We start from the raw sequence: 24,395 nt of genomic DNA, 5'->3' as shown, positions 1-24,395 counted from the left end.
CCCGTAGAGCGCCTTCTTTAGGCGACAGACATGATCAGGGAAGCTTTTGTTAACAAAGCCAGGTGGTTGAGCCATGTAGACCTCCTCGTTGAGTGTCCCTTGAAGAAAGGCATTGTTAACATCAAGCTGGCGGACGGACCATCCTTGTCGAACTGCCAAGGCGAGGATGATCCGAATTGTCACTGGTTTGACGACGGGGCTAAATGTTTCTGTGTAGTCACAACCAGGGCGTTGATGGAAACCCTTAGCGACCAATCGAGCCTTGTACCTATCAATGGACCCATCTGGATTTCTCTTGATGCGAAAGACCCACTTACAACCAACCAAATTTTGAGCAGAGGAACGACTAACGAGTTCCCAGGTGTTGTTGCGATGTAGGGCATCAAATTCAGCCAACATGGCGGAACGCCAGTCCGGATCACGAAGGGCTTGGGTAATAGTACTAGGTTCCATCGGGGATGAGGGACGGACATGGAGGTTGAGTTTGTGGATGGGTTTGACGATGTTGTTTTTGGACCGGGTGATGATCCCACCGCCATGGGGTTCAGTGGTCGTTGTGGGGGGAGAGGTCGTTTGTGGTGGTGGGAGCAATGTTGGCTGTAAGGAGGAAGGGGGGTCATTACTGGTCGTTTCATTGCTCGTTGTATGTGAGGACGAGGATTGGGATGTGGTCGGGGAGGAAATGCCAGACGGGGAGGGAGGCTCAACAAGTGAGGTATCCGGGGATGTGGGATTGGTGCTCGCAGTAGGTGGAGCGATGGTCGGCAAGACGGGCAGTTGGAGTGGACCAGTCTGTGAGGTCGTGGACGTGATCGGTTGGGCCACCAGTGATCGGAAGGGGAATTCAGTTTCGACGAACTTGACATGGCGAGAGGTGTAAATCCGTCCAGTTGAAGGATCGAGGCATAGATATGCATGTTGATCTGCTGAGTAACCTACAAAAACACACATAGTAGACTTTGGAGCAAGTTTATGGTTAGCATAAGGTTTAATCCAGGGAAAACACAAACATCCAAAACATTTTAATTTATGATAATCCGGACTAATGCGGATGAGTTTAGAGTAAGGTGATTGGTTCCCGAGGATTGGGGTAGGGAGACGGTTAATGAGGTAGGCTGCAGTGGTCATGGCGTGAGGCCAGTAGGTGAGGGGAAGGCCAGCGTGGTGAAGGAGGGAGAGACCGGTTTCGGCAATGTGCCGATTCCGCCGTTCAGAGATGCCATTGTGTTCGGGTGTATGAGGGGGAGTGGTGTGGTGACTTATGCCATGAGTACTTAGAAAGGGACGAAGACCAATGTATTCGCCACCATTGTCAGTGTATAGGACTTTTATTTTGTGTTGGTAGAAGTTTTCAACTAGTGTTTTAAATTTGGGAAAAATAGACTGCACATCAGATTTTAGTTTCATGGGATATAGCCATATATAGCGAGTATAATGATCAACAAACAAACAATAGTAACGAAGACCATCAGTAGATAAAACAGGGGAAGTCCATACATCAGAAAAAATTATTTCTAATGGATAAGTAGATGTAAGAGTAGATTCATGAAAAGGAAGTTTATGACTTTTATTAATTTGGCATGAATTACAATCTGATTGTGGAAATTTATTTGAACCTAAAGAAAAATGATGTTGAATAAATTTGAAGATGGAAGTTGAAGGGTGTCCAAGCTTGTGATGCCAGGAAGCAGAGGATTCCACTTGGACGGTGTGGGCGGAAGGCGAGGTCGTGGGCAACAGATAAAGTCCATTCACACATGAGCCTTTATGGGTTGTTTGGCGTGTCTGCAAGTCCATGACATAAAAAGAGTTTGGTAAGAAAACAACGGCAGAGTTAGTTTGTTTGGTGAGTTGAGAAACAGAAATAATTTGTTGTTTCATGGAGGGAACATAAAGAGCATTAGACAAGGATAAATCATTAATTAAAAGTGTTCCAGAGTGAGAGATGTTTAAACCTGAACCATTCCCCATGAAGAGGGAGTCGGGGCCAGTGTATGGATGGTGAAGTGCCAGATTTGTAAGGTCGTTGGTCACATGATGTGTTGCTCCACTGTCGAGCAGAAAACCAGGCGAGGATGTGCCAGCAGTAGCTGTGTGGGCCTGGGCCTGGCCAGTGGTGCTCGGAGAAGAACGAGGAGGTGCGGGGACGCTGGGGTGTTGGGTCCGAAAGAGTTGGCAGTCAGCGAGGACGTGTCCCTTGATGTTGCACCATTGACATCGACCAAGGAATGGTTTGCGATCACCTGGGCGTTGGTTGGTCGGTGCAGGTGCCTGACTTGGTCGAGGCTTGTTGTTGGTCGACCTTGCCTGAGCGTGCAGCGCAGTAACAGGAGCAGGTGATTGGCGTTGAGCAGCAGCAAGAGAGAGTTCCTGGATGAGGAGCTTTTCGAGGAGATCATCAAAGGTGATTGGAGTGTCCCTTGCGTTGACCCCATCAATGACTGCTCGGTAACCGTCATCAAGGCCGCGCAAGACATAGTCGGTCATGTCCTCGACAGAGACAGCAGAGCCGAGAGAGGCGAGGAGATCAGCAGTTTGCTTCAGAGAGTGCATGTAGGTCGTGATGGATTGAGTACCTTTCGAGGCCATCCGAAGACGTTCCTTGAGTTGTTTAAGGTGACTGCGGGAGGCTTTGGCATAGGTGTTCTTGAGAAGCTCCCAGAGGTCGTGCGAGGTCTTCGTCTGGGACACCAAGGAGGCCACCTCGTCGGAAAGAGTGGTGAGGATGGCACCATAGATGAGGCGATCCTGGCGACGCCATGTTTGAAAAGCAGGGTTTGGTGATGTTACCGGAGGCGTTGCGGTGGTGGTGATCGTTGCTGTCGGCGTAGGGAACGATCCATCAGTGTATTTGAGTAGATCAAAACCATCAAGGAAGGCTTCTACCTGGAGTTTCCAATTGAGATAATTGGTAGGGAGAAGCTTGGTGACACCGCTGAGGGTGATACATGAAAAGGGTTTGGAGGGTTCATAGGGGTTAGCTATGGAGCGAGAGCCATCGGAAGCCATGGGAGGCAAAGTGTGACGGCAAAGTGTTAACAGGGTAGGGCTGGAACGTTACCAACTGATACCATATAAAGGAATGAATAAAGTTGTATATTGCATTACTTTTGAGAGTTTACAAGAGGTGTATATATACACAAGTATAGTAACCTAATTGGAGTAAATTATGGAGTAAATTAAGGAACAAATATCTCCAATAATTAAGGAACAAATATCTCCAATAATTAAGGTGATTGACTCTATAGACTTTATACAAATCCTAAAATAATAATGGTAATAATTAAATACTAATTATGCTTGATAGTAACAAACCATGACCATCCCTACTCAGAATCAAAATCATTTGGCAGGCACCAGGGCTATGAAGTAACATGGCCTCGAGGGTGTAGTATATTAAAACTAACACATACAATTACAAATTAATCATTATCGATAATTTCTCAGTATTAATATCACCATATAATAAACAAAACATAGATCCTGAAAAAAGTTCATCAGAACATACCGAATGAAGAAGACATGAAGGTTGTAGATTATTGAAGTTAACACTTAGGAGAGAAAATGTTATTTTCATTACTGTGATATTGTGCTAACTGCTATTACAAGGAGATACTTCATCATATACATAGGTAATGATGAAGTTCTAGCTAGAGGAGATACTTTATCATTCAAGGTGATCATGTGGCCTAGTTGACGTGAACATTGCAGCATACTGCCAGAGTGTGCGCTCGGTGCCTCCATTGTCCCTTACAAGAGTCACTAGACCTCTAGTCCTTTGCCTGTAACGTCTATAAGCAACTTGAATGTTGACAGCAGCCCATGTTCTCCAATTCGACGAGTGGTATCTCGCCGTTCTCTTAAGCCTCTCGTTTGCGAATTTGTACCGGAAGTGATCAGTTATGTACCTCAAATTTTGAGCATCAAGACCGAATGCTTCTGTTGATTCGAGACACACAAATGTAGCTGAGGAGGCCGGAAGCCGGTCTATAAAAGGGCGTCTGAGGCACCATGAAAGAAGTTCATCGCCTAAAAAGCCACCTGGTTCAAGGACACTTGTTGCTACCATGCCTTTGCTGAGATTTTGGGTTCGCCTTATGCTTCCACGGACAATAAACACCATCCTGGGTACAAGATCACCTTCTCTAATTATCTGTTTCATAATGATATACACGAAAGAGTTAAACAACCATGACCGTCATTTTAAAGTTCTATCTAAACAAATTGCTTCAATTGTTCATATGATAATATCATTAATACCTTTTCATCTCTAGAGAAGACTAGGGGCTTCACTCTGTCACAGATGTTGTCAAGAATAAGATCATCCAAGTTATGGAATAATGGTACCTATAATACAAGATGGAAGTCATGGATAAGCTTGTTTCCTTTATCTTTCTTAATCAAACAACTACGGAATATTATCCATTTTATTGAGGCAACTTTACTGTACAATTTCTTTCATTTTCAAGTTTGGAATTATCTTACCTTTTTAATCAGGTCCAAGCAAAGGTAGCGCTTGATGTCTCTCCTCAGGCCCTCGGGTAAGTCTTTGATAAGTTCCTCCATCTCATCTTCTCCTCCCATGGCTGCCCATCTCTGACGTTCAAAATGCCGAACCCTTTGTCTTAACCGGGATGGCAACTGCCTCCTCCTCATCCACCATTCCATGTCACGACGTCTAAGCTGCGTGTTTCTCTTCTTTGCCAGGACTCCTTCTAAGAATACCTTCATAGTACAAATGTCTCATTGTTAAACAATGTGCGAGTCTGAAACAGTTTTTCAATAAGCGTAACAATATCAAGCATTTTTCATATTTACTTGTCGGATTGGATTGCCTGCAGTCACCAATCCCATGCATTCACGCAATCATCCCATTGGTGGCTGATGAATTGATATCGGACCGCGCTTGAAATCTAGACTGTCCAATTTCGATCCAACGGCCATTAATGTGTTTATTGTGTTAATGCGTGGGATTTCGGGCAATCCAAATCCAATAATAATCTATTCTGGATACCTGGATGTTACCAATCAACAGAGTGGAAAGTAGTATTCCAGCAAGTACAATGCATATACTGAAAATCACTTCTAGCCAGTTACTTGTGGGTTCAAGATTATTTCCAAAAGTGCTGCAAGAATTAGTAGGGGATTAATATATGAAATAGAATATTATTTGGATACTTCTCAACCAAATCCAAGGAAACATTTTTGCATGAATCAAACTGCAATCAATTATGGAAATCAATTATTGAGAAATCTACCTGAAAGTCTTCAAACCCCAAAAAATGGGATCAAGAATCTTGTCAGCCAAGGAATCGCTGGATATGACAGGAAGTGCCCATTTGTAGATCCCATATCTGAAAGGTCCTTCGACATCTAAGCACACAGGCGGTATCAATGTTGAGTTTCCACCACATGAATTTCCAATGGTTCCTGGTGGAAACAATGAGTATGACCGATAACATATTTCCTCTGAGCATGACAGAGGGAGACTGCATCCAACAGACCTGTCACATTGCTGTTGAAGACAAGATGCAACGCGTTGAATGGCAAGGACATAACAACACGCTCCAGCAACCTATAAATTGTATCCCATTTGAATGATAAACTCAAATAAGTTAATTTCAAACATGCTTTGTATGATAACTTGAAAGTAGTGATGCGGCTCAAATTTTCATTTGAGGTTTTCTTACCTGAGAGGCAAAGAAATAAGCTATAAGATTGAGTCCAAATCCCCAACAAATGGTGCCAAAGATATAGCCTGTGACTTTTTGCATTCTTCTCATCATGGATATGCTATGGTAAACCTTAGGGAGAAATTGGAACAAAAAAATCAATAGCATTGTTGTCATCAGTATTTTAATCCTCTCTTCTTTTATCAATTTTGGTACTACTACCCAAAATACAACCTGCAAATAGAAGGATATCATATAGTCAAAATAAGTTTAATAAATTACTATCTGTTAATAAAAACATTATGAGATTAATTTATAATATTGTTCTAGTTTTGATGAATTTATTTTGACCAATTTATAAAGTTGAGTCTATTGACAACTAGCTTGTTGACCTATTTACAGGTAAATTTATCGACATGTTTTGAAGCTGTAATGAGAAAATTTTAATATTAAATCATACTTATTTTGAAAGATCAGAATGATCTACAGTTCTCGGATATTAACCTGGTGGTGGAATAGGTGAAAAGATCATAATGAACTAGAGTTCTCGAACATTAAAAAAAATGTTAAAAATAAAGAATTGTTAGTTCGAACCCGCATCCCCTATCATATCCAACATGTTTATCATTTGTGTTATAATGACATGACAATAATGCATCTCTTTGTATCAATTTGGGTGTAGCATATAATCATTTGGTTCAAAGTATACTTAACAAGTATACTTAACTGTCTGTCTATTCCAAGAGTATAAATAAACTATAAAGTATAAACTAATAAAAGTAAACTAATGAACACTCAACTGCTTATACATATATATAGGTCCAAAATTCTTACCTGAGGCACCGGAAGAATAACAAAAACATCGAACCAAAAGCCTCTGAGAGATCTCATATAATGACGAGCAATGGCACGTGCGTCCCACACGAGTCTCCCACGTCCAACCACAAGTGATTCTCTCAACACATACGGTAATCTAAACTGCAGCAGAATATGAAGCAGATGAATCGCATCAATAGCCGACCGCGCCACAGTAGCAAGGAATGCCAAACCACCGTCCATATACAAACACGGGGAACCTCCTCTCCCTATGGACAGCGCGTAGAAAAATATGGGGTCAATGGCCAATGCAACACCACGCGCAAATAACAAAGCGCGGTTCCATATTTTCACGCGCTTGCTTGTTGGATCGAAAGGTTTTCCGTAGCTATCACAGCTGGTGGAGTGGAAAAGTGGCACACCTACTTGTGTGCAAGCATAACACTCCATATTAAATGCTACTAAGTTCTAGACCCCAGAGGAAAGCACAGCAATCAGTCCTAAAGGTAGATGCGACTTCGTTCCTTTATTTTCTTATAAGAGTGTTAGCGCACCGCAGGAAAATTCGTTCTTCAATTCATGATAAAACACAATGCAGCAAAATAATAAAAGAAGAGATGCTTCCACCACCACCGCCTAAATCAGTTCAGTCATCAAATCCACCACTTAACTCATTCATGATAAAATACAATTTCCTACGCATAAAATCTTCTTTCAAATTCACCAGATTCCACCACTTAACCCAGATTCTTCTTCACCGAACTTAATTCTTCTTCAAATCACCCACATTCACCAAACTCAGTTGCATACTGCAATTTTCCCCTGAAACCCACCACCATACAGATCTATATTTCCCCTTTGTAAGATGGGAAAAGAAATCAAAATGATGGAAATGGTAGAAACAATTGAAATTTCTTCCGTACACTTTCACCCAAATACTCTTCTCCTTTGTTGTTGACTTGACAGTTGACAAAACAAGTGTGTAAATGTAATGCAGCTGGATGTGTACGGAAGAATTGTGTAATGAAGCAGGATATGTACGGAAGAATTGTCTATCTTTCTTTCTGGTAGAGTAGAGTAAGTAAATAATGGGACAGACAGAGTTCAAGGAGATATGATTTGACAAGACTGTCTTTTCCTAGTACTAAGGTTGTAGAGAATGATTTGTCTGATCAGAAGGTGGGACCCACATGGGAGTCCAAATTTGAAAAGGAGAGGAGAGGGACGTTACTTGGAGGTTGAGAGAAAGGGTGAAAAAGAGAACGGATTAACTCTCGATTCGTTTGATTTTTTATGTTTTCAATGTCCGAACCGATCAACTCTCGATTGGATTACTGAATTAAAACATAAAGAACAAATTTTTAAGATGTAAGAAAACTAATTAAAACACCATGTTGAATTCAGATGTTGTAGGAGAAACAAAATTTGATTAAATTAACTTGTACATACATACACTAAAAACATTATGAAATATGGAATATCAAAACAAAGACAAAGTAGTATCAACAAATTAGGACAAATAAGATTTTGATGTGTTAGTGTATGATATACTAACTTGTTGCTTTTCATTATAATATCACCCATCTTAAAAAGATTTGTTACAAAGTTGGACATCATTTTATAATATAGTTGAACAAATAAACTTGAGAAAAAGATGTTCAATCCACATAAGTAAAATTACTTACTTTTAATTATTAAATAAGTAAAATTTAAATATATTTCAAAGATACCCTTATTTAAATTTACTTTGCTTTGGTGGGCCGGTTTTAGGTGTGAGTTTGCTTGATGAGATGAACTTAATAAATGGTAAATAATATAATAATTGGTTCGGTTCATCGATTCTTTGGAATGATTTTTCTCCCTACCCCCGTGATTCTTTTATACTTCCCAATATTCCAATTTTGTCCTTGCAAAAAACTTCGATTCGCAGAAACCAATTTTTTTAGTACAAATTCAGAGTAAATTTTGGTTTTCATTAACCGAAATTTGTTTTCAAGGCAAAAAAAACTTCGATTTCTATAAACCGAAGTTTTTTGCAAGGGCAAAATTGGAAATTCAAGAGATATAAAAGAAACATGGGGTTGGGAGAGAAAACATCATTCTTTGGTTCCTACAAATTGAAAGAAGATTTATTCTGTCCTATGTTATGTGTATGGTAACTAGCAGTATTTGGTCACATAATTGATAGTGCATATATTATGTCGAAAGAAGATTTATAGTTGGAGAGACAACTAAGCCTCATTAAGAAGTCTCTTATCAAGAGTATTCAAGTATATTTTACACACATATATCGTTTATTGTTGTTTAATTTGAACTTCATTTAATAGTTTTTTTTCTTCTGATTTTGGTGGTTTCTATAGAAAGAGTTAGGGTACATAGTCGATTGTGTTGATATTAACAACCAACCTGCTTTCGGTAGTAAAGAATCATAAATTGCAGGTAAAATATTTTATTGTGGTTAATTTTCATTTTTTTTACTACTCATTTCTCTATTTCAATATAATGTTAATTGCCTATATATATATATATATATAGTTAATTTTTTTCTTACCTTTTGTGTGGTAGACAGAACCTTGTGCCCTTCAAACTTTCTATCCTTCTTGCCAAAAGGCCTTCTAGTTTTTGTTGAGATTAGTAATTCAAACTAAGCGTGTTTAGCAAAATATATAGTTAGTTTTGGTTAGTTGTGATTTGCAACTAATTTATCTGATTTAGGTCGTTAGTTAGTTAGTTATAGGAACAGATTACTTGTTGCACAAGTAATTGCAATAGTAATGTATCAAATCAGCAGCAGAGATAGCAGGAAACAATAGTGCAATATACTGTCAACGAAAATATTGAAGGGTTTTGGAGGAAGAGGAACTAATAAAAAGCAACCTCTAAATCACTTCGTGAAACAAAATTTAATAGAGAACAAAATCACAGGTTATCTGAATGGCACACACATTACACAGAGACACACCATCATATAGTATTATTGATCAATAGTTTACAATACAATTATACAACGCATCTCTTAGGATCACAAGAGTACACATATATGTTTTAATACACAAGCACTTTAACTAGGCCATTACCACTTTAAAATACAAATTAATGAAATTATACAAAGATTTTTGTATCGTAACACCACACACCAACAAGGTAATTCATGAAACAGAACCAAAACCTAAAGCATGCTCATAAGTAGAGCCAAAGACATCATATCAGAGAAAAATATAAAGATGTACACACAAATAGGTTTTGCAAGTGTAATATGATGTGATACCTGAACTTTAGCTCCACAATATGTGATCAAACCTGGGATTCATGTTAACTATGTAATGTCAAGAAGCAACCTACACATCATCATAGATTCATAATTGCAACTTTTGCAACTTCAAAGGATGCATAAAAAATGTTGATGTTGCAATAAAGTATAAGAAAAAGAGAACCATTTATGGTACCTTTATAGAACTTAAAAGAGAATCTTTTAGAACTGAATGTGTTGCTTTCTTTTAATCAATCCTACACTTGCAAATAGATTTAATATCTATTAGTTTGATTGAAAGTTACTCATAAAAAGTCCAATAGCAACATAATGGACATCAAATAAGTAGAAAAGGAAGTAAGAGAAATCTACTTGTGGACATAAAAAGACATTAAAATGCATCTTTCATTTTTGGATTTCATAGCTGACTACAGCATTCAAACATGACACCATCCACAATGGCATGCCCAACTCTTGGTGATAAGTTGAAAAGGCATAAATATAAGAAAAAAATCAAAAGATTTAAAACAAACAAACTTATCATATTATTGAGAACCAAACAGCGACATTATTTTTAAAACAAATTCATAAAAAGGTTTAGTTTAGCATTTCCACACTATAACATTCACTTATCCATCTCCACCTCCTCTCCTTCCATTCTCCTTCAAAATTTATACATACACTTTACACAAATTACAGGTAAATTAACAATAACGTCAATAGAGTCTTGACAACTCGATCATGATTCCACTAGCTCTACAAACAAAGTATATCACAATAGTCCTGTTATTAGATCATTAAAAGTAATTACAACAGTCCTGCAACTAGCTCTATAATAAGTTAGATAAATTCATTTATATCTCAGTCTCTATTTGTGGGATGATGAAAAGAGATAAACAAGTAATGAACAGAACTAGCATTTCTAGAAGACATTTTGAGAACAGAATCAAACATGATAAAGTAGAAGACGAAAACAGCGAAATGACTAGGGAAACCTTAGCCAATCACCAAACCCAAAACTAGTGAATCAGCTGTAAATCAAGCACATGTCAGTGCAAATCAATAACAGGTTATATACCTACAGATTAGAACAGCGACTTCCAAGTTACTACTCACTAACAGGTTATATACCTACAGCCGTAACAAATAATGACGCTATGCATAGTCAAAGTTGTTTCATTTCACTCCAATATTCCTTCAATTCCAAATCTCAAACTTTCAACCAAAAATCTCTACTGATTTCCCTATTTTAATTCCCACCACAATCATCTAAAACAGATTAAATCAACTGAAATTCTATAACACTTAAACAAAGCAAGTATCCTAGCAAATTCAACTTCCTCTAAAATATTGTCAACAAATTCCATATTTTAGTTTATCCTTCATAATACTTCTCTTCATCTACGTTATCTAAATAACCCTTCACACATTAAAAGATAAATGATAATTTTAACAGAAGATTTATGACATATAATTTTGTAAATTGTAGATAGCTTTGCACTCTCAATTTTGTATTAAGAATCAAGAACGCCTTGTGAATTCTGAACTATCAGTAACATGATCTGTTAAATAGGACTCAATTCAACATAACAAAATATGATTAGTTTGGCATCTTAATATCGATTATAAACACCTTAATACCCGTTATACAGACTTAAGCACACAAACACAGCTTATATAGACATGCTAATACAATCATTAAATCCCCTATCTTGTGCTTAAGATTCATATATTTGGCATATTTTATAACTTGGTTAATACTCCAAATAATAAACTACATCTTACTCTATTGCAAAAAGCATAAATGCCCCTACTAGGAGCCAGAACACAATTTCAAGTAGTGTGCCTACAATATACCGTAGCTGCAAATACACATTTCAACATGGAAGAGAAATAATATATCTAAGTATACATTCTTCATTGATACATCACTTTCATATCAAAATGATCACCAGAACCTTCACATAAAGCAAAAGCTCAACATGACAACACAAGTTGTGGATTCCTAATTGTGCATATGACTTGCCAGTATGCTATTGAATCTTAACTCAAGCCATCAAAATTAAATATCTAAGTATACATTCTTCATTGATAAACACTATAATTAAGACTATGCATCTCCATGATGAGTTCCATGCCCATGACCATCTAATACTAGGTCCTTGCCCATTACTAACTCCATGACTTAGCTTCGTGACAAGATGATGACGAATGCATCATATTGATGAAGTTCAATAGCAGTAATCAAAACACGAACCAAACTCTATTTGTCTTGTTAATATATAATCAGAGGTATGAGACAGAAATCTAGCAAACAAGAAGAATGAAATACTTACAGTCAAAAGTCAATGAGAATGAAACAATTTCTAATGCAGGCACTAATAATGTGCAATAATGCAAAAGGAAATATATGCAAATGTTTACCGATGATATAAGCAGCTGAAGGAGCTGCGGGGAAAATTAAGATATCATTTTGATCCAGTGCCTTGTTAAAGCTATTCCTTATAACTCAGCAAATACCTGTCATATTGAACATAAAATATGCCAAACATTGTCAATAACCATCGGTAATAATGAGAACTTAGAAAGCATACAACATTTGTACTAAAGATGGTGAAGAACTCTTACCATTACTCACTTGAGGTGGCATCAAATCTATCACTTTAGGCATCCATCAAAAAATTTCAGCATCCCTGCAGCTGCACAAACACTAATGTTGAACTGTTGGTCATAAACTTAAGTCAATCGTTACACAAAAGGCATCGGAAACAAGTAAACACATACTGTCACCACTCTGACCTTGTCAAATTCTGAGAAAAAACCTAAAACCCTAGCAAAACCCTACAGCCTGAAAAAACACGAAAAAATGAAAATTGATTAGCAAGTTTAGAAATTAACCTTGTTTGTAGGTTGGGCAATGAGTAGCGAATGAAATTGATTGGAGAAGTTATGGAATTGTTGTTGGGGGATTCGCGGAGCAGAGAGAAGTAAGGATCGGGGAATGGTTCGTGAGAAATGGGAGAAAAACTTATAGAAGACCAATGTTGAGGATTTTGAAGAAGAAATTGATGAATGAAGAAAGAATAAAGGGTTGAGATTTTTTTGAAGAGTGAATGATGTAACAAAGTTTACTGCGTATAATTCTATATGAATTCTAGTGATTATAGATTATCTTTATTTCAATATAAGAAAAAAAATTAAAATTTTAATATTAATAAAAATATCAATCAACAAAAATAATAACAGGTAATATGAAATTGAGGTACTCCATTTTATGATAAACAAGTAATAAACTGATACCAAACTAACAAGAATAAACTCCATTGATAGAACTTGAAGAACAAAGAGAAGGAAGAAGAAGATTGTATTGAATATTGAATGAATGAATGGTTACAAGTGTGTCTAGAGTTTATATAGAATAGTTAGTTACAAAACTGAATAACCAACTTATCTAACTAACTCTAACTAACTTGTCTTACAAGTTTAACTAACTAACTCAATGTAATAAGCTAATTAGTCGGGAATGGATTCTCTCAAGTGTGATTTACACTTGAGAGAATAAAGTGTAATCTAACATAATCTAACATAAAGTGTAATCCATACCAGTTATTTTCTACTTCATACGGTCCTATATATAAGAAAATTTCTACTTTTTAGATTATATAGGATCAGAGGGAATGAAGTAGCAAATAGAACAATTCTTTTATGATGTGAAAGATCATGTTTTTTTTTACCGTGAAAGATCATGTTATACATCATGTTGTACGCAACCACAAATCATAATAAGAATATTTTATGAAATTGGGACTATTTTATGGAATAAGGGCAAAACCGTAATTTTGAAAATTTATGATACATGATAGTAATTGTATGGATGACCAAAAGACATAAAATTTAAACTGATAAAATAAAATATAACTTTATTCATATTTCCAAGAGAGATTGCATTACAATATACTCCCTCCATCCGGTCCTTAATATAAGAAGAATATCACTTTTTAGATATATTATCTAGACAATAATATAGTCTAGATAAATTAATATTTCAATGTATCTAAAAAGTGAATTTCTTCGGATCAGAGGAAGTACTATTCCATAGTGAATCTAATACAATTGGGTCATTGGCCACTCGAAGGAAATACAAATAATACTAAATAACAATTGGAGGAATTAAAAATAGTTATAAAATAAAATAACAACTAACAAGTGCAATAATTTTTCAATTGAACTTGAAATCATGGTGCCAAAAAGACTTTTGAACTTCTGTATTGGACTTGGGTCGACCCAGCTTGCTAACACACACTTCCTCCCTCTCCTCCAGCTCCATCAAGGTCGTGCCAGAAAGGTCTGCATCTCAATCTCAGTCATCGGCATAGGAGGCAACACCACTTGTGGTGGCTGAGGAGTCCTCCTACTGCAGCAGCACTGTGACACAATTGAAACAACCGGAACTAAAACCAGAGCAACCATGAACCCGACAACGAGCCAAATAACCCATGATGGAGTTTGGTAGGGGTTGTATTCAGCGTCGTCAAATGTAAAAGTCGGTAATATGCTATCGGGTGGCAAGGGGGAGGCGATGTACGTGGGTGGGATGGTGGGATAACTCTCAAAGGGTGGAAAACTCTCAAATTTGTTGCTCATTCTCATTTTTAATTAATTCTCAATATGCTACTTGACAAATTGTGAAAATGGAGGATTGATCAACTGTTGAAGCAAAATTTCTCAACATGTCCTTGGTCCATTTCATCTTCAGTGTGGTGTCTTGTTTTTTTGTTTGTTCTTAATTTGTTCTTCACAACACGTTCGGGGTTCATAATTCTAAAGTACATTCACGGTTGGACCAAATAATGTGATCATCATATTCATATTCAGATTACTAGTATTATTATTATTATGTTTTTTTTTTTGACAAAATTTTGTCAAAATTTTTGAATCATATGATATTAATTATGAATAATACTAGTAATCTTTAAAGATTACTAGTATTATTCATCGACAAACTATATTCTTTATGGAGTCAAAAACAAACAAACAAACTCCATACTAATAATAAAAATAGTCTATATTCATTTGTTACAAACTTGGAGTTGGATGCATATGCATGTGCCTAATTGCCACTTTCGACTTTTTTTTTGTTTTACAATTGTTTTTATAGGAAAATAATACATAAGTAAATTTAGATTGTCTAATATATTTTACTAGTTACTAGAAAAAAACAGACATGTACATATATTATATATGGTCCCCTGCATTATATATCTTGTTTGCTAACAGTGTAGCCATTTATTAACGTTCTTACAAAATATTCTACTAAACAATGTCTCACTCATAGGGGAGCTAGATAGATATTTTATAATAAGTGTTTCATTACTACTTTTCTTTTTCTTTACTATATCATTATTTATTGAATTTTATAATATAAGGATGTTTTAATAAATAATATTAATTTTATTGTAAAATCAATAAAATTAGTCATTTTCTTAAGAATTAGCACACAATCTAAATGCACAAAATTTTGTTTTGTTAATATATTATTTGTTGTTTTGTAATTGTTCAAACCTAGTTTAAAAAGTTAGTTTCATTTCAAGTTAGTTGGTTATAACTAACTTGTTAATCACCTATTTTTTGTTTTCTATAAGTAGGAGTTAGAACAAGTGTGTAAATAACTTTTTCTCATATTCTCTAATCAATAAAATCTCTTTTCTTCTCCCTAAATTTTCTTCTTCTTCAATAACACAAAGTGTATGTGCGTGCTTGTTCTCCAACATTATTTGACTTCTTAAAAAAAAAATATTATTAGGTTAGTGACCCTACTTAAATTTGCATAATTAGTAGGACTGTCTCTATTTTTAAATATAGAACTCTCTTAATTTTTTTCTTGTCCCTTTTTGTGTGAGATCCATTTTAAATGGTGATAGTCTGATAGAGATATGAAAAATGAAATGTTTTTTTTTTTTTTTTGATAAACTGAGATATGGAAAATGACTGATATGATATGTATTCACGTGACACATGGTTGAATGAAATGCATCACAACTAAGATTTTCTATAATTGCCGGTTTCTAGTCCTCTTTTCTTTCTCCAATATTTGAAACAAACAATATTATGTGCATTAATTGATTTTTCCATTTTCAATTAAAGCAAAAAAAATCATCAAATTTAGGAGAATCTCAAGAGCAACTCAAAAGACAAAAATCATCCATTTTATTATATAATAATAATATAGTTGAGGTAAGAAAAAATTATGGAGAAATGAGTAATAAAAAGAAAAAGAAAATTAACTACAATAAAATATTTTACCTGCAATTTATTATTCTTTAATAAAGAATGATCGAAAGCAGATTGTTTGTTAATATCAACACAATCGATTATATGTACCCTAACTCTTTCTATAGAAACCACTAAAATCAGTAAAAAAAAAATAGCTATTAAATGAAGTTTAAATTAAACTACTAATAAACGATATATGTGTGTAAAATATACTTGAATACTCTTAATAGGAGATTTGTTAATGAGACTTAGTTGTCTCTCCAACTATAAATCTTATTTCGACATAATATATGCACTATCAACTGTGTGACCAAATACTGCTGGTAACCAAACACAGACTTATAGTTGCCTCTCCAACTATAAAGGACACATATGTTTTCAAATCATGTCTCATTTTTTTCTTTGCTCAACTATATTATAAAATGATGTCCAATTTTGTAACAGATCTTTTCAAAATGGATAACTATAATGAAAAGCAACAAGTTAGTATAATTATAATATATAACACATCAAAATCTTATTTCTATTCGAAGAAGCGACACCAATAAATCCTTTAATGTATGGAGCAAATGAATAAGCAATCAAATCAAAATGAATGAGCAATTAAACACAAAAGTTAAAACAAGTAAAAACGATAAAGAACACGATGAATTTGTTTACCCAGTTCGGTTAAAACCAACCTAGTCTGGGGAGAGAGAGCTCTATGTTCCACTATCAATATAAAACTTGATTACAATGAGATTCACCACAAGAGTTAAAAGATTTAGAGTTTTTCTTAAATCTACCCTTTTTCGGAATCTCTCCCCATGACCAAAAGTGTTTTCCGATGTTACAATGATTATCCCAACCCTAGAGTATACCCAAAAAGATCCCTTTTGACCTTAGATTAATGTTGATGAACAATCTTTGGAATACTCACTTTCTCTCTTCGTGGCGGATGCAAAAAATGAACAACAGTATATATACTGCGAGTTGCGCCTCATGCGCAACTAACTGTGCCTCATGCGCAAGAGGCAGCAGCTCAAGGCTGCATCTACCAGTTCTGCGACTCATGCGCAAATGGCAGTAGCAAATCCAAAACCATTTTTCTGCATTACTTTCAATTCTAAGGCAAATCCTAACAATCTTCACCTTGCCTTTTAATTGATGGTGATGTCAACTTTCCACCAACTATCATGCCGCTCCACCAGATTTTCACCACATCTTCTTCGAACCCCGGAATGCCTTCCGTATTCTCGAAGAATTGCTTGTCTCCAAACCAATCTTGGAATTTTAGATGATTCCACAAGCTGCAACATCAAACTTTCCTTGTATACAACTACGTCTATTTGTTGAATTTATGATAGATTTATTGATGACGATGTGTAAAGTAAAAGAATGAAATAAATGGTTGGTTTTTTCTTTTTTGAACCAAAATAAATGGTTGGTTTTGAAAGTTGAAAAAAGTGTGAAAACAAAAAAAGGCTACACCAAATTTTAAGTATTTTCTATATTATTGGTATAGATAGATTATAGAAGATAGATGTCTTATGCTGTGTAAGCGAACGGTTGAAATCGAAAATCATACTATCCCCCGTCGATCAATATAATACTAATAGTCTAAATATTCTCAATATTAAACTTCAACAATTAAATGACAAAAAAATATACTATTTCAATGATAAATAAAAAACAATAAGATATTATTGGTTTAGTCATCTTCTCCATAGTTCACTTTTGCGTACTTTTTCTTTAATTTGTCACTTCAATATATTATAGTAACTGAACCACCAAAAAATGAAAACAAATAATTTTAATACAAAAGTCATAAATTCATTAATAATAAAAAAACAATGATATCGAAATAAGATAAAGAGAAATAAAAATGGTTGAAAAAGTGAAAATTGACGAATATCCACATTATCAAATTAATAATTTCAAAAATAATAATTTCAAATGATATTGCCAAAATAATAATTAAAAATGCAAAATACTCCAAATATTCATACTAAAAATATCCATTACAAATTTGGTATACATAGGATAATCTTCCCCCTTCCATTAGAATTACAACGTGTCAAATAACAACATAAATTGTTCTTGTTAAAATATAGTTTTGACAAACACTGATAAATGTTTTTATTAGTTAACGTATTCTAGTTTTTTCTTCGCTATTCTACTCTGTTTTTCACAAAGACACCCCCTTCTCCTTCTTCTTCTTCTTCTTCATCATTCACTCTTCAAAAAAAAATCTCAACCCTTTATTCATTCTTCATTCATCAATTTCTTCTTCAAAATCCTCAACAATGTTCTTCTACAACTTTTTCTCCCGTTTCTCAACAACCATTTCCCGAACCTCACTTCTCTCTGCTCCGCGAATCCCCCAACAACAATTCCATAACTTCTCCAATCAATTTCATTCCCTACTCATTGCCTAATCTACAAACAAGGTTAATTTCTAAACTTGCTAATCAATTTTCATTTTTTCGTGTTTTTTCAGGCTGTAGGGTTTTGCTAGGGTTTTAGGTTTTTTCTCAGAATTTGACAAGGTCAGAGTGGTGACAGTATGTGTTAACTTGTTTCCGATGCCTTTTGTGTAACGATTGACTTAAGTTTATGACCAACAGTTCAACATTAGTGTTTGTGCAGCTGCAGGGATGCTGAAATTTTTTGATGGATGCCTAAAGTGATAGATTTGATGCCACCTCAAGTGAGTAATGGTAAGAGTTCTTCACCATCTTTAGTACAAATGTTGTATGCTTTCTAAGTTCTCATTATTACCGATGGTTATTGACAATGTTTGGCATATTTTATGTTCAATATGACAGGTATTTGCTGAGTTATAAGGAATAGCTTTAACAAGGCACTGGATCAAAATGATATCTTAATTTTCCCCGCAGCTCCTTCAGCTGCTTATATCATCGGTAAACATTTGCATATATTTCCTTTTGCATTATTGCACATTATTAGTGCCTGCATTAGAAATTGTTTCATTCTCATTGACTTTTGACTGTAAGTATTTCATTCTTCTTGTTTGCTAGATTTCTGTCTCATACCTCTGATTATATATTAACAAGACAAATAGAGTTTGGTTCGTGTTTTGATTACTGCTATTGAACTTCATCAATATGATGCATTCGTCATCATCTTGTCACGAAGCTAAGTCATGGAGTTAGTAATGGGCAAGGACCTAGTATTAGATGGTCATGGGCATGGAACTCATCATGGAGATGCATAGTCTTAATTATAGTGTTTATCAATGAAGAATGTATACTTAGATATTTAATTTTGATGGCTTGAGTTAAGATTCAATAGCATACTGGCAAGTCATATGCACAATTAGGAATCCACAACTTGTGTTGTCATGTTGAGCTTTTGCTTTATGTGAAGGTTCTGGTGATCATTTTGATATGAAAGTGATGTATAAACTTCTATTTGAAAATACTTGTGTTATTTAATTTTAAATGCTTGTTATTTTTTTTATATTTTGGTCAATATATACATACAGATTCATCTGAATTCTAAGATTCTTCAAAAATCATCAACTTCATTCTTTCAAATGAAGTTCCTTCAAAAACCACAATGACTTGGTGAAAGAATCTGACTTTTGTGCACGCAGAACCTCGAGTCGCACAGCAAAACCAATATGACTAAATTGAAATAGGAAAATATGGAAGTTGCGTGTACACGATATATATTGTCGCGCTTGCCCAACGAGTGAGTTTTTTAAAAAATAAAGACACAAAAGGTGTGTACTTGAGACCTAATGTCATACACGCATAAACAATATTTTAAAGGTAAATTCACCATAATCAAGGATTTTATTGTTCTCTCTTTGGTGGCTGCGAATTTGGTGAGAAATTATAGGATTTTTGTGAACTTCAAATACCGCAAATCATAGGATCAATACATATTTTGATTCCCTACTTTATACTGTATGTGTGTATTTACACAGATTTTTTATTTTCTAACTCTCATCAACCAACTGCATATTTTGTAACATGTTGTAATATAAAATTTTAAAAAAAAATTTTTAAAAAAAAAAGGAAAAAAGAGACAAATCTGCCAACAAGATATGTTCCATTCCATCCATATTAGTCTAAACAAAACTATATACGGCTTCTAATTTGGGTTGCCCTCATTAATTCATTAACAGTGAATTAAAGTGTGACAAACTTATGAGGACTCTTATGCATGTGATTTAGAATGAAGAAGCCAAATTACAAGGAATCTTCCTTTATATACTTTAGTACTCTTCTTGCATGCCCTTGCTTTAGGACAGTAAAAACCAACACCAACAAAAACCAACATCGAGTAACCTAGAGAATCTATTAGCAATGCATGCATAATTGCCAGTTTTATAGTCCTTTTGTTTTTTCCAATATTTGAAACAAAACAATATTATGTGCATTAATAGATTTTTCCGTTTTCTATTAAAGCAAAAAAATTCATCAAATTAAGGATAATCTCAAGAGCAACTCAAAAGAATAATAGGCTTTAACATATTTGAAAAACAAACTCACTCGCCTTTCTCTTTATAATGCTGTGTGGTCAATTGTTATTTGAAAAACAAAAAAAATAATCATCAACCTGTTCATCTTCTTCTTAAGCATACACAATACCCTTTCTTCTTCAAACACTGTTTTTCAATAAATATAATCCCCCTTTCTTCTTCTTCTTCTTATAATGTCATTGTTCACTTTCACCTTCAGTGGGCCGCCGACGAGTATATCACCGGCCACCTTCCCTGAGCCACCCGATACTATATTACCGACTTTCACATTTGACCACCCTGACTCCAACCCCTACCGACCACCATCATGGGTAGTTAGGCTCATTATCGGGGTTTTGGGTTTTCTGGTTTTGATAGTGGCTGTGTGGCAGTTCTGTACTGCTACAGGAGGAGGAGTTTAACTCCTCAGCCACCACCAGTGGTGTTGCCGCCTGTGCCCATGACTGAGATTCAGATGAAGAGGTTGATGGCGCGACGACCTTGATGGAGCTGGAGGAAATGACACAGTAAAATCTCCTAATAATATATTGTAGCTATTTATTTATTTCATCTCTAATTTAATTTGGCCTCTAGGACTTAGTATAAATAAGGCCAATCTCCATGTATTTTCAATCAAAATTTGTAAGAATTATAAGTAGTTATGAAATTCCATGTATTGTGTTTAAATCTCTGTTTTATTTATCATTATTATGATATTTAAACGAGGATATATAGTACTTTCTTATTTTGCTGTAAACCTTGTTAGTAACTTAGTATAATAATCATATTTTAACTTGAAAGTAACTGCAAGCTTCTTATACCAATGAAGAGAATTCTTAATATTTTCCTCCATTTTTGCCATATTGATTCTCACCGTGACTCATTTTGCGTACTGGTTTTTGTTTGTATCTTACAATTTTTTTTATTGTACTTGCAATTTATGGAAGTTGAAATCTCAATATTGAACCTATCCATGTGACATGTACTTAAACTGCTATGCATGGAGCAAATATGCAGAACTGGAGAGATATATATCTATCTGAGACTGAATGAGCTCGAGCAATATTTGATCTTGCAATTGCTCAACCAGCATTGGACATGCCTGAGTTGTTGCGGAAGGCATACATTGACTTTGAAACTGCCGAGTGTGAATTCGAGAGAGCAAAAGGGGGCTTTATGAAAAACAGTAGTAATGAACCAGTTTGCATTAATGAAGAACATAGGATTAGGAGGAACAGATGCAACACAATCCAGGAGGAATGAACAGAGTCGTTTTTCCTCACTATTAGTATTAACCTAAACCACATATGAATCAACAAAAAGAAACTCAAACAACCGTATTGAATGTAATGTATCACTAAATCAGTGAAAGAGAGTCCCTAAAGTATATTAACAACCAATTGCAATGACATCACATAAATCACAATCAAAAACTCATCTCTCTCTCTCTCTCTCGCACTGGTGGCAAGTACTTTCTCGTTCATGAATCTCGTTTTTATTATATTGTATGTCCTTAAAAAGGAGGGGGTAATTCAAGATGAAAAATAAACTTATGCGTCAACTCAAAAAATGCTGCTCTATTTTCATTGGCCAGTGGAAGTGGGCTGTCCGAATTTCGGGTAAACTAACATGCGCTTAATTATAAATTGTGATTTACTGATCACCCTGAACTTTCAAATGAACGTAGTCTAGCAATTCCTTTTAAATAGGGCAATGGAAGAACTTGTTTTTATTTCTTGCAGAACCACCATCATGCTCCTCTGATTTATTTGTTAGTATAATGAACTTGAAAAAGTAAACATGCCTCAGCATCCATCTCAAGTCTCAAGAGAACCTTGTGCCCTTCAAACTTTCTATCCTTCTTGCCAAAAGGCCTTCTAGTTTTTGCTGAGATTAGTAATTCAAACTAAGTGTGTTTAGCAAAATATATAGTTAGTTTTGGTTAGTTGTGATTTGCAACTAATTTATCTGATTTTGGTTGTTAGTTACTTATAGGAACAGATTACTTGTTGCACAAGTAATTGCAACAGTGTGTGTATAAATGTAGTGTTCTGTTAATAATGCAGAATTAGAAGAATAAGACAGTTGCTTGTTCCACAAGCCAACTGTCAAGTAGTGTTTGTTACTAACTGTCACAAGTTGTTAAGGGTAGTTTTAACTTGTAATAGTTAGTTACTCCCTCCGGTCACATTTATAGGGGTAGTTTTATTGCGGTGTTTGTTTAGTTCATATTGAAAGATCATCTTCGATCAATTGCAGATTCAATCAATAATCCGGGCATCAACGTTGCAGATCCGGAAGCATTGACATTCCGATGACTTTAATTTTATCGTATTCTTTGTGGGCATTTTGTCGTTGTATGCTATTAACTTAGATGATGTGAGTTTGTTCACAGATTCATCCTTTTTGTATTCGGTGATGTTGAGTTTGTATTTACATCTGCTGTACTCTATCAATTATCGGAATGAATGAATATCGTTTTTAGTAAATAAATAAATAAATAAATAGATCCAGATTTCAAATTACCAATGTGGAGACTTATATCAAACAAAATATTTTGAAATACTAGTATACTACTGAGACATTCTTACTTAGACACACATGATTTAGACACAAATTAGGCACACACATAAATTTATAAAATTAAAAGAAAAATAAAATAGTCAAATCAATCAATATTATTTTAATTATTTTTTCTTTAATATTTTACCTTTGTTGTGAGTGTGCCTAAGAAAAAATCATTTGGGTTTCTGCACATATTAGAATGTCTCACTACTACTACTGACATGCCATACTCCTCCATATACATGTTATACTCCTCCATAACACTGAATTAATATTTATTTTACAGATTTTACGGATTAAAGGAAATCATGTATGATTGTAGGCTTGGGCAACAGCAAAAACCACTGCAACAGTTTCAAACAGAGATATTCTTCCATGACCCAAAAATTTGGACCACATTCTTGGTCACACACACAAGAAAAGTAAATGTAGAAAAAGTAATAATAAAATAATATATAATTTTTTAAATGATTAAATTTTTGTTGTGTTTTGAGTGTGTGATCAAATTTAATTTCTTAGTCTCATGACTACGTAAGAATAACTCTTTCAAACAAACATTTATATGGGGGATTTAAAACTGCTGGAAATTCACCCTTTTGTTAACCGTCGTTAATTACTCCCTTCATCCCTAATTATAAGTAATCTTTCAAAGATAAAATTTGTCTCTAAATATAAGTCTCTTTTCAATTCCTTACACACATTTATTATTATTTTTTCAACCATAACCCTACTTTGCAATGAAATACGTAAATTTAACTACAAATACATATTTTCACAAAGGACAATATAGTAATTGTAATACCCAAAAAACACACATTTATCACAATACAGGTACGTTTGATTTGCAAACGAATGATTACTGGACAGAACAGTACTGAACAAGTGACTGAGTTACATGACAACTTTTTGTATTACACTCTATTTGATGATCAGTGCATATGACAAACAATTTTGTACAGTACCTTGTTTGATATGTTAATGTACAATGATTTTTTTAGTTAAAAAACACGTAATTTTATTTTTTTAAAAATATTTTCAAATTAAAATTAAACCATCTCATAATTTGATGAACAATGTTCATCATCTTCATCTTCTTTTATGAAAAAATAAAAAATAAAATCCCAACATCATCTTCATCTCATAAACCTAAAAATCTCCAACATCATGAGAAACTAACACCTTGATCCTTCATCTTTTTTGTGCTGTCCTTTTTTCTTTTTTTAAATCAAATGTCGGACAATTATTTTTGTTCTATTCTTTGTTTTTTTTTAAATCAAATTGCAAAGGGGATTTATATAATGGGACGGAGGGAGTAACTCATAAAATTCTTATGGCAAAACGCCATTTA

The 24,395-nt window shown here is 34.7% G+C and overlaps 1 protein-coding gene and 3 long non-coding RNA genes across 6 annotated transcripts; 1 reads left to right on the top strand and 3 right to left on the bottom strand.

Annotated features, from left to right (window-relative positions):
• Positions 1-3,351: 3,351 nt before the first annotated feature.
• On the bottom strand, positions 3,352-7,552 carry LOC123920406 (cyclic nucleotide-gated ion channel 2-like). Its single transcript, XM_045972665.1, has 7 exons — positions 6,507-7,552; positions 5,691-5,906; positions 5,259-5,575; positions 5,015-5,126; positions 4,486-4,725; positions 4,261-4,347; positions 3,352-4,153 (listed from the first exon to the last, which is right to left on the bottom strand). The coding sequence occupies exons 1-7, from the start codon at positions 6,936-6,938 to the stop codon at positions 3,668-3,670; spliced, it is 1,890 nt and encodes a 629-aa protein (XP_045828621.1). The 5' UTR covers positions 6,939-7,552; the 3' UTR covers positions 3,352-3,667.
• Positions 7,553-9,441: 1,889 nt separating this feature from the next.
• Positions 9,442-12,791, bottom strand: LOC123920412. The gene is made up of 3 exons (XR_006813656.1): positions 12,637-12,791; positions 9,935-9,995; positions 9,442-9,826 (listed from the first exon to the last, which is right to left on the bottom strand). It is a non-coding gene; the product is annotated as an uncharacterized LOC123920412 (long non-coding RNA).
• Positions 11,646-12,531, bottom strand: LOC123920417. Its single transcript, XR_006813666.1, has 3 exons — positions 12,367-12,531; positions 12,163-12,258; positions 11,646-12,045 (listed from the first exon to the last, which is right to left on the bottom strand). It is a non-coding gene; the product is annotated as an uncharacterized LOC123920417 (long non-coding RNA).
• A 5,329-nt stretch (positions 12,792-18,120) lies between the features above and the next one.
• LOC123920416 lies at positions 18,121-19,432 on the top strand. 3 transcript variants are annotated; one of them, XR_006813664.1, is made up of 4 exons: positions 18,121-18,440; positions 18,640-18,710; positions 18,819-18,914; positions 19,032-19,432. It is a non-coding gene; the product is annotated as an uncharacterized LOC123920416 (long non-coding RNA). The 3 variants fall into 3 exon arrangements; XR_006813665.1 differs by having other exon boundaries at positions 18,629-18,710; XR_006813663.1 differs by having other exon boundaries at positions 18,121-18,539.
• Positions 19,433-24,395: the final 4,963 nt, after the last annotated feature.

The sequence above is a fragment of the Trifolium pratense genome, linkage group LG4, assembly GCF_020283565.1.
Source record: "Trifolium pratense cultivar HEN17-A07 linkage group LG4, ARS_RC_1.1, whole genome shotgun sequence".
NCBI classification, from domain to species: domain Eukaryota; kingdom Viridiplantae; phylum Streptophyta; class Magnoliopsida; order Fabales; family Fabaceae; genus Trifolium; species Trifolium pratense.
Note: the sequence above shows the minus strand (reverse complement) of the source record. Positions and strands in the feature narration are given on the sequence as shown.